We start from the raw sequence: 13,568 nt of genomic DNA on the forward strand, positions 1-13,568 counted from the left end.
GTATGAGCAATGAAGGCAGCCATGGCTATCCACGTACTTGCCCCTGCTTTGACTTCAGGCAGCGGGTAGAAGAGGCTGAGCGCTGGGTGAGAGCTGTGCTGTCAGCACCATGCACCCATCCTCGCTGTCTCCCCCGTCCCCCTGCACCCTTGCTGCTCGGACTGGAGGTGAAACGTGGGCTCCCGGAGAGGGGGGGGTGTCCCACGTCGGGTAGCTCTGCCAACAAATCGGGCTACCGGGGGCCCCGCTTCTGTGTCTCTTTGCGCCGGGTCGCGATTAGGGGACGGCCGTTTCCCCATCGTGGCTCCCGACGGGCGGGCGCGGGGAGCTGGAGGGCGCCGGGGGGGCGGCGGCCCCGACGGCGCGTCCCTTGTCCGGCAGCGCCGCCGTGCGGCCGTCCCGTCGGGAGGGGGCGGGGGCCGGTGCCCACCGCCTCAGCTCCCCCCGGTCCCCGGCACGGAGATGCCCGGTCCCCGCCGCCTCCCCGCCCCGGCCGGCTCCGCGGGGCTCCGCGGCGCCCTGCGCGGGGCTTTGCTGCCTCCCAGCGGCCGCGCTGCAGGAAAATTAGAAAAAAAAAAAAAAAAAAAAAGGCACCAGGCAAATCACCAGGCAAATCCCCGCAGCTGCAGGGAGCAATAAACCCCGAAATTGTTTCCTCTGCGGAAGGATAGCGAGGCCGTTTGGCTCGGGGGGGGGTCTGCGGGTTTGGGTGCGGGGCTACGGGGCGGCGATGCGTGCCCGCGCACAGGAGCGCGTTCCCGTAGGGCCGCATCTCGCCGCCCCGGGGGCACCGGCCACGGCGGGGGGGGAGGGTGGGGGGGTGGACGGCCCCGGCTCTCCCCCGCCCCCGGAAGCCCTTCCCCGCCGGCCCCTTAATAAACACCGCCGAGAATTGTTCTTATAGTCGGTAAATATTGGATTAGCTTTTCATTGACCAGCTCTCTTGAAAAGACCCGAAAAATCCACACCGGTTCCAAACTAAGCCAAACAGTCAATAGGTGACGAAAGTAAGTTATTTCCAGGGCTTAACGGGGCTTCCAGCTCATTATCAGGTTATCTGATTCGCCTAAAGAGTTTCTGCCCTTCGAGAGGCTGGAGGAAGAAAGGGAGGAGGACGAGGAGCGGAGCAGGGCAGGAGGCGAAGGTGCAGCCCCCGCAGTGCCCGCTGCCGCCGGACGGGTGCGGGGGGCTTCGGCCAAACGGGTGGGAAGGGTCCTGGGGTGCCGGGGCCCGGAGCCCAGGTGAAGTCTCCTCTCCCCTCTCCGGGCCCGCTCCCACAGCGGATCAACCCCAGCCACCCCCCGGCTGCGTGGGGGGCGGTGGAAGCGTCAAGGATGATTGCTTTTTGCTTTTTCTGCCTTTCTTTCTTTCCTTCTGTCTCTTTTTTTTTTTTTTTTTTTTTTTTTCTCTCTCTCTCTAATCGCCTGACTTGCACAACGAGGAGCTAGGACAAGAGAGAGACAGTTCTCTGGAAAGGACCGGGACTTGGTCAGCGCGGCGCTGCCGGGCTGCATAACATTAGAGGCTGAATGCGCCCTTGTGTGCGCCCCGAGCGGCTGCGGGGCCGGCCGGGCGCGGAGCGGGATGCGCCGGGGGAGGCGAGCCGAGGCGAGGCTCCTGCGCAGCGAGGGGCGAACTTGTCAGCGGGTCCGGGAGAAAAGGAGGGCCTCTGTTATTCTTCAAAGAGAGAGGGAGAGCGAGGGAGAGAGGGAGAGAAAGAGAGAGGGGTTCTTTTTCCCTTTTCCTTTTTTTTTTTTTTTTCGAGAATAGATATAGCACGAATTTTTAATTCGTCTTCCTTTCACAGACAACAATGCTGGTTTTGAAAGCTGGGCACAATTTGGGTTTTGTGAGGGATCCCCCGGCCCAGCTGGCCATATGGGATACAACATGTAGAACATGCCTAACAATGAGCACGAGTGACAGCCGTAACAAAACGCAAAGGACACTGCTCCCTGACTCCGAGATGTACTGCCTCCGATAAATGAATTGAAAGGCCCTAAAAAGAGGGAAGGGGGCGGAGGGGGGGTGGGGTAGAAGAGAAGGAAGGCGCAGGGAGGGGGCCCACCCCCCCCAAACTGTCTCTCCTTTTTTTTTTTTCTCCCCCCTCCGGCCCAGCCCAACCCTGGCTGCCTTTGCCTCCGGCTCCTTAATATGCACGCCTCTAACATGCTCACCTCCCTGCCTCCCCCATTGTGCTGTTTTGTGAAGTCTACTGTATATTGTGCAAAGATAGACTGCCCGGAGCTGGCCCGGCAGCATGGGAGATATAAGGCCACGGAGGTTAGGGCCACACAACTGGTTTTATAGACTTAGCAGAGCCTGGGGGAAAGAAAACGGGGAGGGGGGTGAGGGGGTGGCTTAGAAAGTGAGCATTTTCCTGCACTCCCGCGCCTGGCGCTGGGCGTCGGGGCCGCTCCCCGGCCACTGGCGTTCCGGGCGGGTGAGAGAGGGAGAAAAAGGGAAAAGAAGGGGAAAAGGAAAGAAAAAGGAAAGGAAGGCAGTCCCGAGCGCGGTGGCTGTGCCGGCCCTTCGCTGCCCGCGGAGGGGCGCGGACCCCCCCCCCGGGGCCGCCGGTCCCGGTTGTCCGCCGCTCTGCGCGCTGCTCGGCCCGGCGGGACGGGGCGGGAGCTGCCCGGCCCCGTCGCACCAGAAGAGGCTGGAAAAATAGATATTTGTGGTACCTCCGGCAGCCTAAAATCGCGGAGCGGGAGAGGGAGAGAGCGGTGTGGATACGAGCGCTCACGTCCCGCGGCTCTGCCCGAGAGGACCGGGTGTCCCCAGGCAGCGCTGGGTGCCCGCCGCTTTCCCCCCAGCCTCTATTTTAGGGTGTCGTCCCTCACCCCGGCAGGCGTTAACCCTTTCTTTCGCCCTCCCGCTCGCGCCCCGGTGTAGCCCCGAAGTTTCCGCGCTCCGCCAGCTCGGGGGAGGCATCTGTGGCGACAGCCTCCCCCCGCCGAGGGACCCCGGCTACCGGAGGGGGTGGTCCTGCGGCGTGGGAAAGTGGCGGTGCCGGTAGAAAAAGCCCCGCTGCCCCTGCTCCTCTCCCGGCCTCGGCGGCGGCAGAGCCCGGCCCGAGGCAGAGCCGCTGCCGGGGCAAAAGTTGCCGGCGCAGGGCGGGAGCGGTGGGACCCCAGCCCCCTCCCGGGGGTCTCCCTGCCGGGCCCCGCCATCCCCAGCCTGGCCCCAACGCGTCCCCAAAACCGGCGCCGGGGCCGGCGGGGAGGAGGAGGTGGCGGCGCGAAGTCCAAACAAAACCGGGGCTCGGCGTCCCTCTCCGTCCTTTCCTTTCCTTTCCTTTCCTTTCCTTTCCTTTCCTTTCCTTTCCTTTCCTTTCCTTTCCTTTCCTTTCCTTTCCTTTCCTTTCCTTTCCTTTCCTTTCCTTTCCTTTCCTTTCCTTTCCTTTCCTTTCCTTTCCCTTTCCCTTTCCCTTTCCCTTTCCCTTTTCCTTTCCTATAAATAAAAATCCCAAAGCAGCGTTTCTACTAAAATTCGTAGTAAAACGTGGAAGGGCCCTGTTTGCACACAGCTCCGGCTCCGGGCTCTCCCGTGGCGGCGGGCTGCAGGTTTCGGCTGCGTCTCCTCTCCTTGTGCCCCCGGCTTCCCGGGAATAGCCGTGCGCGGCCCCGGGTAAGGCAAAGCAGAAGGAAAGCCCTGGCTGTTGCATACGGCGGCAATACCAACACCGATTTCTAAAAATACCCCTGCTAATAGTTGTCGGGAATTACGCACAGGCAAAATCGTGCCAGAAGGGAAGAAATCGATCTCTCCGTTTCGGGGGGCTCTGCACGGCGCTGCCGAGGCCGGCAGCCGCGCTCTCAGCGTCCAGACGCACCTCACAAAACCACAGGAGCACCGGGGTTTTTATTCTTTTTTTTTTCTTTTTTTTTTTTATTATTATTATTATTATTCTGACGACCCTCCCCCCCCTTTTTATTTTAGTTGTAGGTAGACAGGACCACTGTGAATGGCGCAAAAAATTCTGTAAACAATGACGCACAAAAACACCTCCCCTCCCTTCCCCCCGCCTCCCCCCGAAATGAAACCGAGCCCCCCAGAAATGGAGGGGAAAAGAAACAGGAGAGGGAAAAAAAACAAAACAAAACAAAACAAAACCAAACCAAAACCAACAAAACCAAAACCAACAAAACATAATAATAATAATAATAGCAATAATAATAATAATAATAGTAATAGCGTTTCCCTCTCCATTCCTTCCCCTGTAGGTTTGATTTTCTTTTTGGAGCATCAGTCTGTCTGTCTCTCTCTCTCTCTTTATTTTTTTCCTCCTTTTTTGCGTGTGTGTGCGTGCGGGAGGTTGCGCGCGTGGGACGTGTGCGTGTGTGCGCGCTCTCCTCCAGCGTTCACCAAGTCCATTGCTGAGCCTGTACCAAGTGGTGTGCTGTGGGGTACTGGGGGTTGCTGGTCGCGCTGTACTGGGCGTTGTATTGCATATGCTGTAGAGACTGGGCGCTATAGGCGGAGAAGGGGATTCCCGTCTGGAAAGTCGCGGCTGCCAAGTCCTGAGCTTTGAGCGTGTGGCAGGGCTTGCCGTCCCTGACTAAGACCGGCACGGCCACCCGCCGCGGGGAAGGAAGAGGAGTCACTTCCATACCTTTCTCGGCCCGGGCCCGCTTCATCTTGTAGCGGTGGTTCTGGAACCAGATCTTCACCTGCGTGGGCGTCAGGCGGATCAGGCTGGCCAGGTGCTCCCGCTCGGGCGCCGACAGGTACCGCTGCTGCCGGAACCGCCGCTCCAGCTCGTAGGTCTGCGCCTTGGAGAAGAGCACCCTCCTCTTCCTCTTCTTCCCCGCGTCCCCGCCGCCCGCCGCCTCCTTCTCGTTGTCGGGCGACTCGTCGGCCGACGGCTCCGGGGACTTGGCGGCGGCGTCCGGGCCGCCGCCGCCGGCCGTGAGCCCGTGCACTGCGGGGAGCGGCGGAGAAGAGAGGCGCCGTCAGCGGGCCCCGACGGCACCGCCCGCCCCGGGACGCGCCGCCCGCCCGGCCCCGCGCGGGGCGAGCCCCGGGCCCCCGGCCCCCTCCCGCCCCCGGGGCAGCCCCGGCCGCCCCCCGCCCCCGGGCCCCCGAGCCCGCCGCACTCACGGGAGTACTGGATGCCCTCGGCGCTCGCCAGCCAGCGCGTGTAGGGGTTGTCGCTGTTGTCGTAGAAGGGGCTCTTCAGGGGCAGCGCCTGAACAGTGTCCAAGGGGGTCTGTCCCAGAACGCCCGCTTTCTTGGGGGGCTCCGGCGCTTCGCTCTCCTCCTCGCCGCCCTCCGCGGCGGAACCGTCCTCGTCGTTGGTGTCGGGGAGGTCCAGGATGTCCTTGACGGAAAAGCCCGTCTTTGTGTTGGTCAGAGCCATGGTCCGGGCAAATTGGGGCAGGGGACTTGGAGGAGCAGCTTGCCGAGCCGCCGTGTCACCCGCGCGCACGCACACACGGGGCAGCGGCGACACCAAGGCACACCACGCACACGGCGGCCGGGGGGGGGGTGAGGGTGGGGGGGGGAGGCGCGGAGAAGGAAAAAACACGGCGAAAAAATAACCGGGGGGGGCTGCGCGAAAGAGAGCAAGAGGAGCCCCGGCCGCGGCGGTGGATCTCAGGGTTTCTGCAGGCTCCTTCTGCCGCGGGGGAAATTCGGAGAGCAGGAGCAGCAGCTGGCTTCGAAAATAGTTTGTAACTCCAGGGGAAAGGGGGAAAGACGCACACACAAAAAAAAAAAAAAAAAAAAAAAAAAAAAGAGGAAAAAAAGAGGTAAAAAAAAGGATCACTTCTGGATCTTGCTTAAACACCCCGAACCCGTGCCTGCCGCTTGAAAAAAACAAGCCATTGCTGGAGCGAACAGTCCATATAAGGCTGGTCCCCACACATGAACCTGCCGAGAGGAGGGAGAAAAAAAATACATTAAACCCGGGAAAGGTTGGCCACGTGTGGGCGGGTCTTGGAAGTCAAGTGGATGAAGACAGTGTTTGCAGATGCGAAATTGCGGGTTTTGGGCGAGCTCCGAGCTTCCACCATTGGTGATGAGTGGTATAACGTGTCAGTTAATTACCGGCGTGGGGAGGGCCCTTCCTCGTGTGTGCGCGAGAGAGAGAGAGGGAGTGTGTGAATTCTTTTTTTTTATTAAACACACTATTTACATACAAAGAGCCTCGCACCAGCCCGATATTCCGCACACTCCAAAGTGTGTTTTTCCTGCCTTGAAAAGCAGCTAACAAAACCAAAAAATCGGGGGGTGGAGTGGGGGGGGGGCGAGGAGCCTCAGGCCGCCTGCCCGCTCTCCGCCCCCCCCGGCAGCATCTCCCTCCCGGCCCACCCGAGACCCCCGCCCGTGGCGCGGGGCCGAAGCACGGCGCGGCTCAGATGGCAGGGGACCAACTTATCTAAACCGCCTAGGTCAATATTTTGGTTGAGGCTTAAGGATGAACGCTGGAAATTAAACAGCGAGTAATTGATTCTAGTATGCTCCGAAATTAACAGAACTGGCAAAATGCTATCGTCAGGCACGACCCGGAGAGATCTGCTACGCGATTAGGGGGGGGGAGCGTTGGCGGGGGGGCTTTATTTGAAGAGGTCTCCGTGATTTTGCCTCTTTCTTCCAGGGGAACGGAACCCGACCCGTCTGGTTAATGTAACGGGCCGGAGCCCAACGGACTTTCAAATACGACTGCCTCCATTTTTATTTTATTTCCATTTAATTCTTATCACTATTTCTGTTCCAGGACCTGTGGAAGGAGGAGGCTGGAGGAGGGCTGGCTGTTCCCGAGGCGGTCCCTGCAGGTGTCCCCGGCCGCGGGTCCCGGCGCTGCGCGGCCGCGGCCTCCCCCTGCCCGCTCCCTTCCCAGCCCCTTCCACCCCTGTCGGCCCGACACCGACTGCTATTTTAGCACCGCCACCCCCCTTCCTACACCCCAAAAGGACCCTGCTCGGCCGTGCGCGCCCTTCGCCGTGCCCGGCCCGCACCTTCCTGGTCCCTGAAGCAGCCTAGGGCCGGGGGCTAAAATCTGGGCACGGGCTTCTCACCGCCACCTTTATTTCTGGGAAAGAAAAGTTGTCTGAGTTTGTCTTCCCGCAGGAGGCAGTGGGAGTCGGGCTGGAAGCGGTGGGCAGAGAGGAAGACGGTCCCTCAGACATCCTCCTATTTGCCGATCAATTTATCCGCATCTTCCCCTCCTCTCCCTCCCCGCTCCCCCCATCTTTCCTCCCCCAGCCCCCAGCCTGCCTCCCATAAAGTATGTGATGTGGCTGACAATGCCCAGGGATTTTTTTTTTTTTTTTTTTTTTTTTTTTTTAAGCGAGCCCCTGAGCACATCCTGGGTGGTCGGACCCGCGCAAACACAAATACAACCCTATGGCTAAGCTGGAGACAATGTCCGCAATGTAGACAAATGTCCGGCTTCTGTTGGAACCCTTTGTCTCGGCGCAGTTTTTGCATTTATTTCAGTGGCGAAATAATACGTGATTGACGCCCTCTTTCAATGTGTCCTAACTGTTGGGAATAAATCTGAGGTTGTTCCTAGTTGTCATGGTATTCAACCGCACTCAATGGCTATCTCTTCATCCATTTCGGAGTCCTTCCTCGATATTACGGGAACCCCTTCTTGTGGGCTCTCCCCCGCCACTCTCCTTCCCCCGCGGGGAGGGGCCTGGGCAGCTCCCCGAGCTGGGGGATTTGTCCTCGTGGCTGGCCTCATCCCGGCCCTAGAGACCCTTTTATCGCCCCGGCCCGACCTGCCGGCGCGGGGGCGGCGGCCGCGTTTCGCCCCGATGGGGCAGGATGGGGCTTCGGGTCCAGCAGCAAGAAGGGGGACAGTCGCGACAAGCGGCGTGTCGGCGACGAAAGGTCCCGAATGAAGGGGCAGCGGGGCGCTCGGTGCGGCCGGGAGTCTCGGCCTTGCGGATAAAAGCCAAGACCCCCAAAACTCGAGGAAAAGGCTAAACACACACACAAATCAAAATCAGAAACGCCGCCGCAAGGCACCCCACTACCCAAGGCAAATGGCCGCGCAAATGCCGCAGCAGGCAGGCGGCGGCTGCCGACCGCCGGGGGCTGCAGGGGGGCGGCGGCGGCCCCACGGCCACGGGAGGCGGCGGTGGGGGGGGGGCGCGGAGGGGCCTCCCCCGGGGGGAGCCGGCGCGGGCGGGCAGGTTCCGGGGGCGGCGGGGAACAAAGCTCCCTTGTGGGCCCGCACAAAGCCCCGGGAGCGGGCCCGGGCCACGCGGGGCCGGAGGCAGCCGCGGGCGGCCCCCACGCGTGGGCACCGAGCCAGCTGCGGGCGTGACGTCACGGGCGGGGCGTGACGTAAGAGCCGCTCGGGCCCTCTGACGTCACGAGGGGCCGTGGGGCCGGGCCCGGGCCGGGAGTCGCCGGGCCTCGAGGGGGAAAACCCGACGGCGGGTCGGCGGCTGTCGCCACTGAGCTGGGGAGCCCGCGATCGCGACACGCTCCCCGCAGCCCTCTGTGCCTGTCCACGCTGCGCTGCCCTCCCCTCCCGGAGCCCCCACGGAACCGGCCGCCCCCGCCCCACCCGTCACGCAGGGGGAACAAAACGGGGGAACGAGGCGGCGAGACCCCGCAGAGCGCCCCCGGCTGCTGGGAGAGGGGGAGCAAGGGGCCGGGGGCCTGGCTGGTTTGCCCGGCCCGGCCTGGAGGAATTGGAGCCCCAGCCCCGCGGCCGGAGGGGCTGTTTGCACAAGCCAACAAGAGGCTGGAGGTGAGGTGCGTGTACACAGGCTAAGTGGCTGTACTTCAGGACAAGTGCCCTCTAGGAGCGGGGGAGTGTTTACCTGTTTACTTTCGCAGGTAGCTCAAACAGCCCCGCATTCGCCCTCCCTCCACCACCGCCCCCCCACCCCCCCCGAGCGGTGCGGGGAGCCCCCACCCCGACGGGCGGCGGCTGCAGAATTTAGCTGTGTTCAAGCTCTTCCCTTCCCCTTCTCTCCCTTTCCCTTTTTTCTTTTTTTTTTTTTTTTTTTTCCCCCCCAGAGAGGGGGAAGAGACACTTGGTGGGGGATAAGAGGGGAAAAGAGCCCTTCTGAGCGGCTCTCAGCTGCTGTGATCCCTGAGAGGCGGCGGCGGCGTGCGCGGGGCGGCCGGCGCTCCCCGCAGCTCCGCGGACACGCGTGGGGCTGCGGAGCAGGCGGCCGCGGCTGGCCGACACCTCCCGGCCAGGGGCCGCGGTTTTGGGGCGGCGAACTGCCGTCCTCCGCCGGCCAGCGGGGAAAAGCTGCTCCGCGGAGCCTGGGCTCTGCTCGCTCCGGAGCACCAGCCGTTTGCCACCGTTTTAAGCCACCGACGCTTCGTCCCCCTCCCCGGCGAGTGATATCATACACATCCACTATATGCAATAAGATGTAATATGTGTATAAATGAACGCGGAGATGCTTGACAGGAGTCTTCCGCTGCTCCTCCCGTCCCTGTGCAGCTCGTTCGCGCTGACCTCTAACCCATCGCCACATCGCATCTCCGATAACAGCCGTCAAGTGGATTAGTTTATTGTCTGATTAGACCAAAGGTGCGAGCTATTGTTTTCCTTCACTCCAGACCACAAATAAACAAATAAAAAGAACTGCACCTTGCCGCTCGTTAAGCGAAGCCCGCACAAAGCCTTTGTTAGGGGAACAGGTTTATTTTATCTCTTAGAATGAGCTACACTTGAAATAAACAGGGGAAGGGAAGCGTAGTTCCTGATAATTGTTATTAGGGGATTCACCTGAGGAGCATCCCCGCTAAGCAATACCGCCTTTGTTTTACGGGGGAAAGGAGGGCTGCGTCATTAAGAGAAGACATCTTTTGTCGGTGATAAAAACAGCCACCACCACCCTGTCACTTCTAGCTTTGCCCTACGCGAGCTCCGCACAGGCGGCGAGAAATTGCCTTCGCCTGGGCACCGCGGCCGCTTCCAGCCCCGGAGCTCAGCAGCGGCCGCGGGGAGGCTCGGGGAGCCCGCAGCCGGGTTACCTTGCCCGCGGACCGCTACAAAAAAAAAAATAAAAAAAAATAAAAATAAAAATCGGATTTCCTGAAATCACGGGGAACCGGGGCCCTCTGAATCCTCCGTGGCTTTCAGGAACTTAATCGTGATGGGCTCGGAGTTTCTGGTGGGTGAAATTCCCTTCTCTGTTCCTGGCTGAAAAAATTGTATTAACAAAGGCGTTAATGATGGTTTTTGGTGGGGGGTAAAAAAAAAAAAAAAAAAAGAGGGGGGGGGGGACGAGAGAGGAGAAAAAGGGGGAAGATTCCCCCGCATACAGAAAGGGAGCCGGCAGAAGCCTTCCCTATCGAGGCTCGGGAGAAACCGGCGCTACCCCCCAAAATCCCCACGCCGGCCTGCCTTTCTCCCGGAGACAATTAAATCTTCTCCAGGACATAGGAATCTAAATGAGCTTTCCTATTCTCACGATTACTCTCTCTTTCCCCTGAAGCTTCAAAGACGGAGAAATCCTTCAAATTCACCGATATTACTTATAAATTTGTAGATCTAGATAGAGTCAACCCCCCAGCCAACCTCCCGAGGTGGCGAGTTGTAATAGAAATTCGGATTTTCCCCCTCCTCCCTGGGGGCTAATGGGGTTATGTCGGAGCCGGAGGGCACATGTTAGGGCTTTGATAAATGCACTTTAATGAGATCTTTGAAAATATTGCCAGTGGAGTCGGAGGCAATGCCAGCGCGAGGCAGTTTGTTAGCGCAATGCGTGCTAGCACAAAGCCGGCAGATTGAAGCCCCCGCACCTCGCAGCCACCCGGCCCAGCTATTTGTTTGTCTTATTTAGTTTTTCCTTCCGGCCCAAGCTGTAAGCCTGGCCCGGGGCCTCTCTTCCCGTTCCACCCTATTATAACCGTTTTATTTCCCGGCCAAACGTTTCGTCCCCCCCAGCGAGCCCCCCGGCTGTATTCGTTCCCATCTCCCTAATGATGAAACGTGTCCCAATGAGATTAAGCTTTGTCAGAAATGTTCTTCCTTGCGACGAAAAACCCAACTCGTTTCGATAAGGGTAATTTGAATGCGGGAGATTTGTGGCTCTTGATGAAACGCGGCCCTGAGAGCACTTTCTTATCTGAATTTACTTCTTACACCCGCACGCACAACATGGAGGGCTCGAGGGCCAGCCCGGCCCCGGCTCTGCCGCATGCGGACCGGGGGGCGCGGGGAGGGAGCGCACGGAGGAGCCGCGAAGGCTCCTTGCGGGAGAGGGACGGCGGCGAGGGGGGCCCCGCCCGGCTGCCAGGCGGGGGGGGCCGCAAGGAAAAGGCAGGAAAGGCACGGCCGGGGATGGATGGAGGGAGCGGCGCGGCGGGAAGAGCCGGCCGGCCCCCGGCGGCGCGGTGCGGCCCGGCCGGGCCATTCCCGGTCCTCTGGCGGACTCTGCCGTCGCAGCCGAGAAGTGTCCCGCCGCAGCCTTGCCGGGCCCGGGGGCGCTGCCCCGGCCCCCCCCCGGGGCGGGGGGGCCGCTCGTCCCGGCCCCGCGGCCCTGCCCGTCCCGTCTCTGGTACCGCCAGGCGCTTGGGGGGGGGGGGGCACACGCGACGGGACGGGTCGGGACGGGAAGGGGAGACCCCGCCGTCGGAGCCCGGGGAGCGGCGCTGCCGTCGGTGCGCCCCAGTCGCCCCGCGCCGCCTCTCGCCTTCCCGCAGCCCCCCGCCCCAAAAAAAAAAAAAAAAAAAAAAAAAAAAAAAAAAAAAAAAAAGGCACGAACCCACCTGCAAAAAGGCACGAACCCACCTGCTGCTCCCCCGCCCAGGCTTCCTTACACCCCCCCGGCCCCAGAGGACCCCCCGCCCCGCTCACCTGCGGCCGGCTCTAGGCGGGCGGGGGCTGAGCGCGGCGGCCCCGCGCCTCTCGCATTGTCCCCGCCGTGTGCGGGCGGCCGCTCCTTCAGCGGCTTTACATCGCCCGCTCTGTTTGCTTTCCTCCCCGGCGTGTGACGCCAGGCGAAATACTGGCCATATGTTCGGCGGTAATAAATTGGTTATAAGCGCAAACACGCCGGTTCCTGGATGGCTCTTTTAAGCCGGCCCCGGCCCCGCTGCCGAGCCGTCCCTCTTCCCCCGGGGGGTAGAGCCCTCCCCCCGGCCCCCCCCTTTCCCAAAGACGCCGGGAGCCGCTTTCTGCCCCCTCCCAGCGCTGCCCGAAGCCGGCCCGACTCCGGCCGCCACCCCGCTCCTTCGCACCTCCCAGCCCGCCCCGCCTCGGGCAGCCGGCAACTTCCCCGGCAGCCCGGGCTGCTCTTTAACAAGCTCGCCCTCTATAAATCGCTCGGTAGCTAAGACGCTATAAAAAACAAATAGCCAGATGTGGCACGTTATTTATGTGTGAAAGCTCGTTTACATTAGATATGCTGATCCAAGCTTTGATAGCGGGGGTTTGCCAGAGATTAGAGCTGGGTTTCCATAGACAACTCCAGCTCCAGCCCCCCTCCCCTGCCCCTCTTTGGTTTTCTTTTTCTTTTAGCAGAAATTTTATTTATTTGTGCTTTTTTTTTTTTTCCTTTTTTTTTTAATAGGATGGGTGAAGAAAAGCCAGTGGAGCCAGGGGTGCTATCTGACTTTCCTGAAGCTGTGGACAGAGTGATACCAGTTTGACAGAGGATCCTCCTAAAGGTACAGCCCCCTGCAAACACAGACAAATGAGAGGCTTCCCTGGCACCCCACCCTATAACCTGTGCCCCCCAGACTGGCCCTGCTCTTGTCCCTCTCATGCTGCAGCTCGGGAAGCACATCCAGTCCTGCTGTGAGGTGGGACCCCAGCCACCCCTCATTCTGCCAGCCCCAGGCCAAAGCCAGGGTAGCTCTTCGGGTGTCAAGCCCCATGTACCAAGGGATTTCGCTGCTCCATTTGAAACCCAGGGACCTGCAAACACCACGACCCAAGGCATGCTTTCAGCATCCTCAGGAGAGCTCCCCACCTCCGCCAAGCTCAAAGTCCTCTTGCACGGGCGTCACTGGTTGCTCCTAGGGCTGGTGGGAAGGTGACAGAGACACTTCTCCATCTCACCTCACCTAGATTCTCTCCGTCACCTGCTGTATTTTTAAAAACACTGGAGAGACCTTGGACTCCTCTGTGAAAGTCTCCAAGGCCCAGGTCAGATATCGCTTAGCTAAATACACCCTGGTCACAGGCGGCTCTAACAGAGCAGCCTGCAGATAAGGAGATTGATCCTCAGAGTAATCAATAAAGATCTTGTTCTGGGCAGTTAATAACTTTGCCAAACTTGCTTTGCTTGGATAAAAAAGCGCCCGCATTGCTGACCAAGAGAAGTTTTTTGGGAAAAACTAACCATCCTGTTGATGAAAAATTAAAAAAAAAAAAAAAAAAAAAGCTAATAGTTAGATATGTATTCACATACCTGCAAAGTCTTTAGCCTTTATAACAAGAAATTCAGTCCAAATGTCTGGGGCATGTCTTGCTACATCCCCCCCCCCCCCAGCTGCTCTGTGTGGGAGTGTGCTGTGCCCAAGCTGCAGGAATGGTGCTGGGAGGAGGGGAGCCTGGGAGCAGCACCGGGCTGCAGCAGCAGGATTTGAGGTAGGTGAAGGAGGGCTCGAGGGAAGCAAGCTGGAACCTGTGG

The 13,568-nt window shown here is 60.2% G+C and overlaps 1 protein-coding gene and 2 long non-coding RNA genes across 3 annotated transcripts; 2 read left to right on the forward strand and 1 right to left on the reverse strand.

Annotated features, from left to right (window-relative positions):
- The first annotated feature begins 899 nt into the window (after positions 1 to 899).
- LOC140002073 (uncharacterized) lies at positions 900 to 7,530 on the forward strand. The gene is made up of 2 exons (XR_011807920.1): positions 900 to 1,007; positions 6,722 to 7,530. It is a non-coding gene; the product is annotated as an uncharacterized lncRNA (long non-coding RNA).
- On the reverse strand, positions 4,003 to 12,062 carry NKX2-2 (NK2 homeobox 2). The gene is made up of 3 exons (XM_027453174.3): positions 11,789 to 12,062; positions 5,104 to 5,874; positions 4,003 to 4,924 (listed from the first exon to the last, which is right to left on the reverse strand). The coding sequence occupies exons 2-3, from the start codon at positions 5,360 to 5,362 to the stop codon at positions 4,365 to 4,367; spliced, it is 819 nt and encodes a 272-aa protein (XP_027308975.1). The 5' UTR covers positions 5,363 to 5,874; positions 11,789 to 12,062; the 3' UTR covers positions 4,003 to 4,364.
- Positions 9,027 to 13,200, forward strand: LOC113843025 (uncharacterized). The gene is made up of 3 exons (XR_003495905.3): positions 9,027 to 10,100; positions 12,504 to 12,600; positions 12,673 to 13,200. It is a non-coding gene; the product is annotated as an uncharacterized lncRNA (long non-coding RNA).
- Positions 13,201 to 13,568: the final 368 nt, after the last annotated feature.

This window comes from Anas platyrhynchos, chromosome 3 (genome assembly GCF_047663525.1).
Source record: "Anas platyrhynchos isolate ZD024472 breed Pekin duck chromosome 3, IASCAAS_PekinDuck_T2T, whole genome shotgun sequence".
Classification (NCBI taxonomy): domain Eukaryota; kingdom Metazoa; phylum Chordata; class Aves; order Anseriformes; family Anatidae; genus Anas; species Anas platyrhynchos.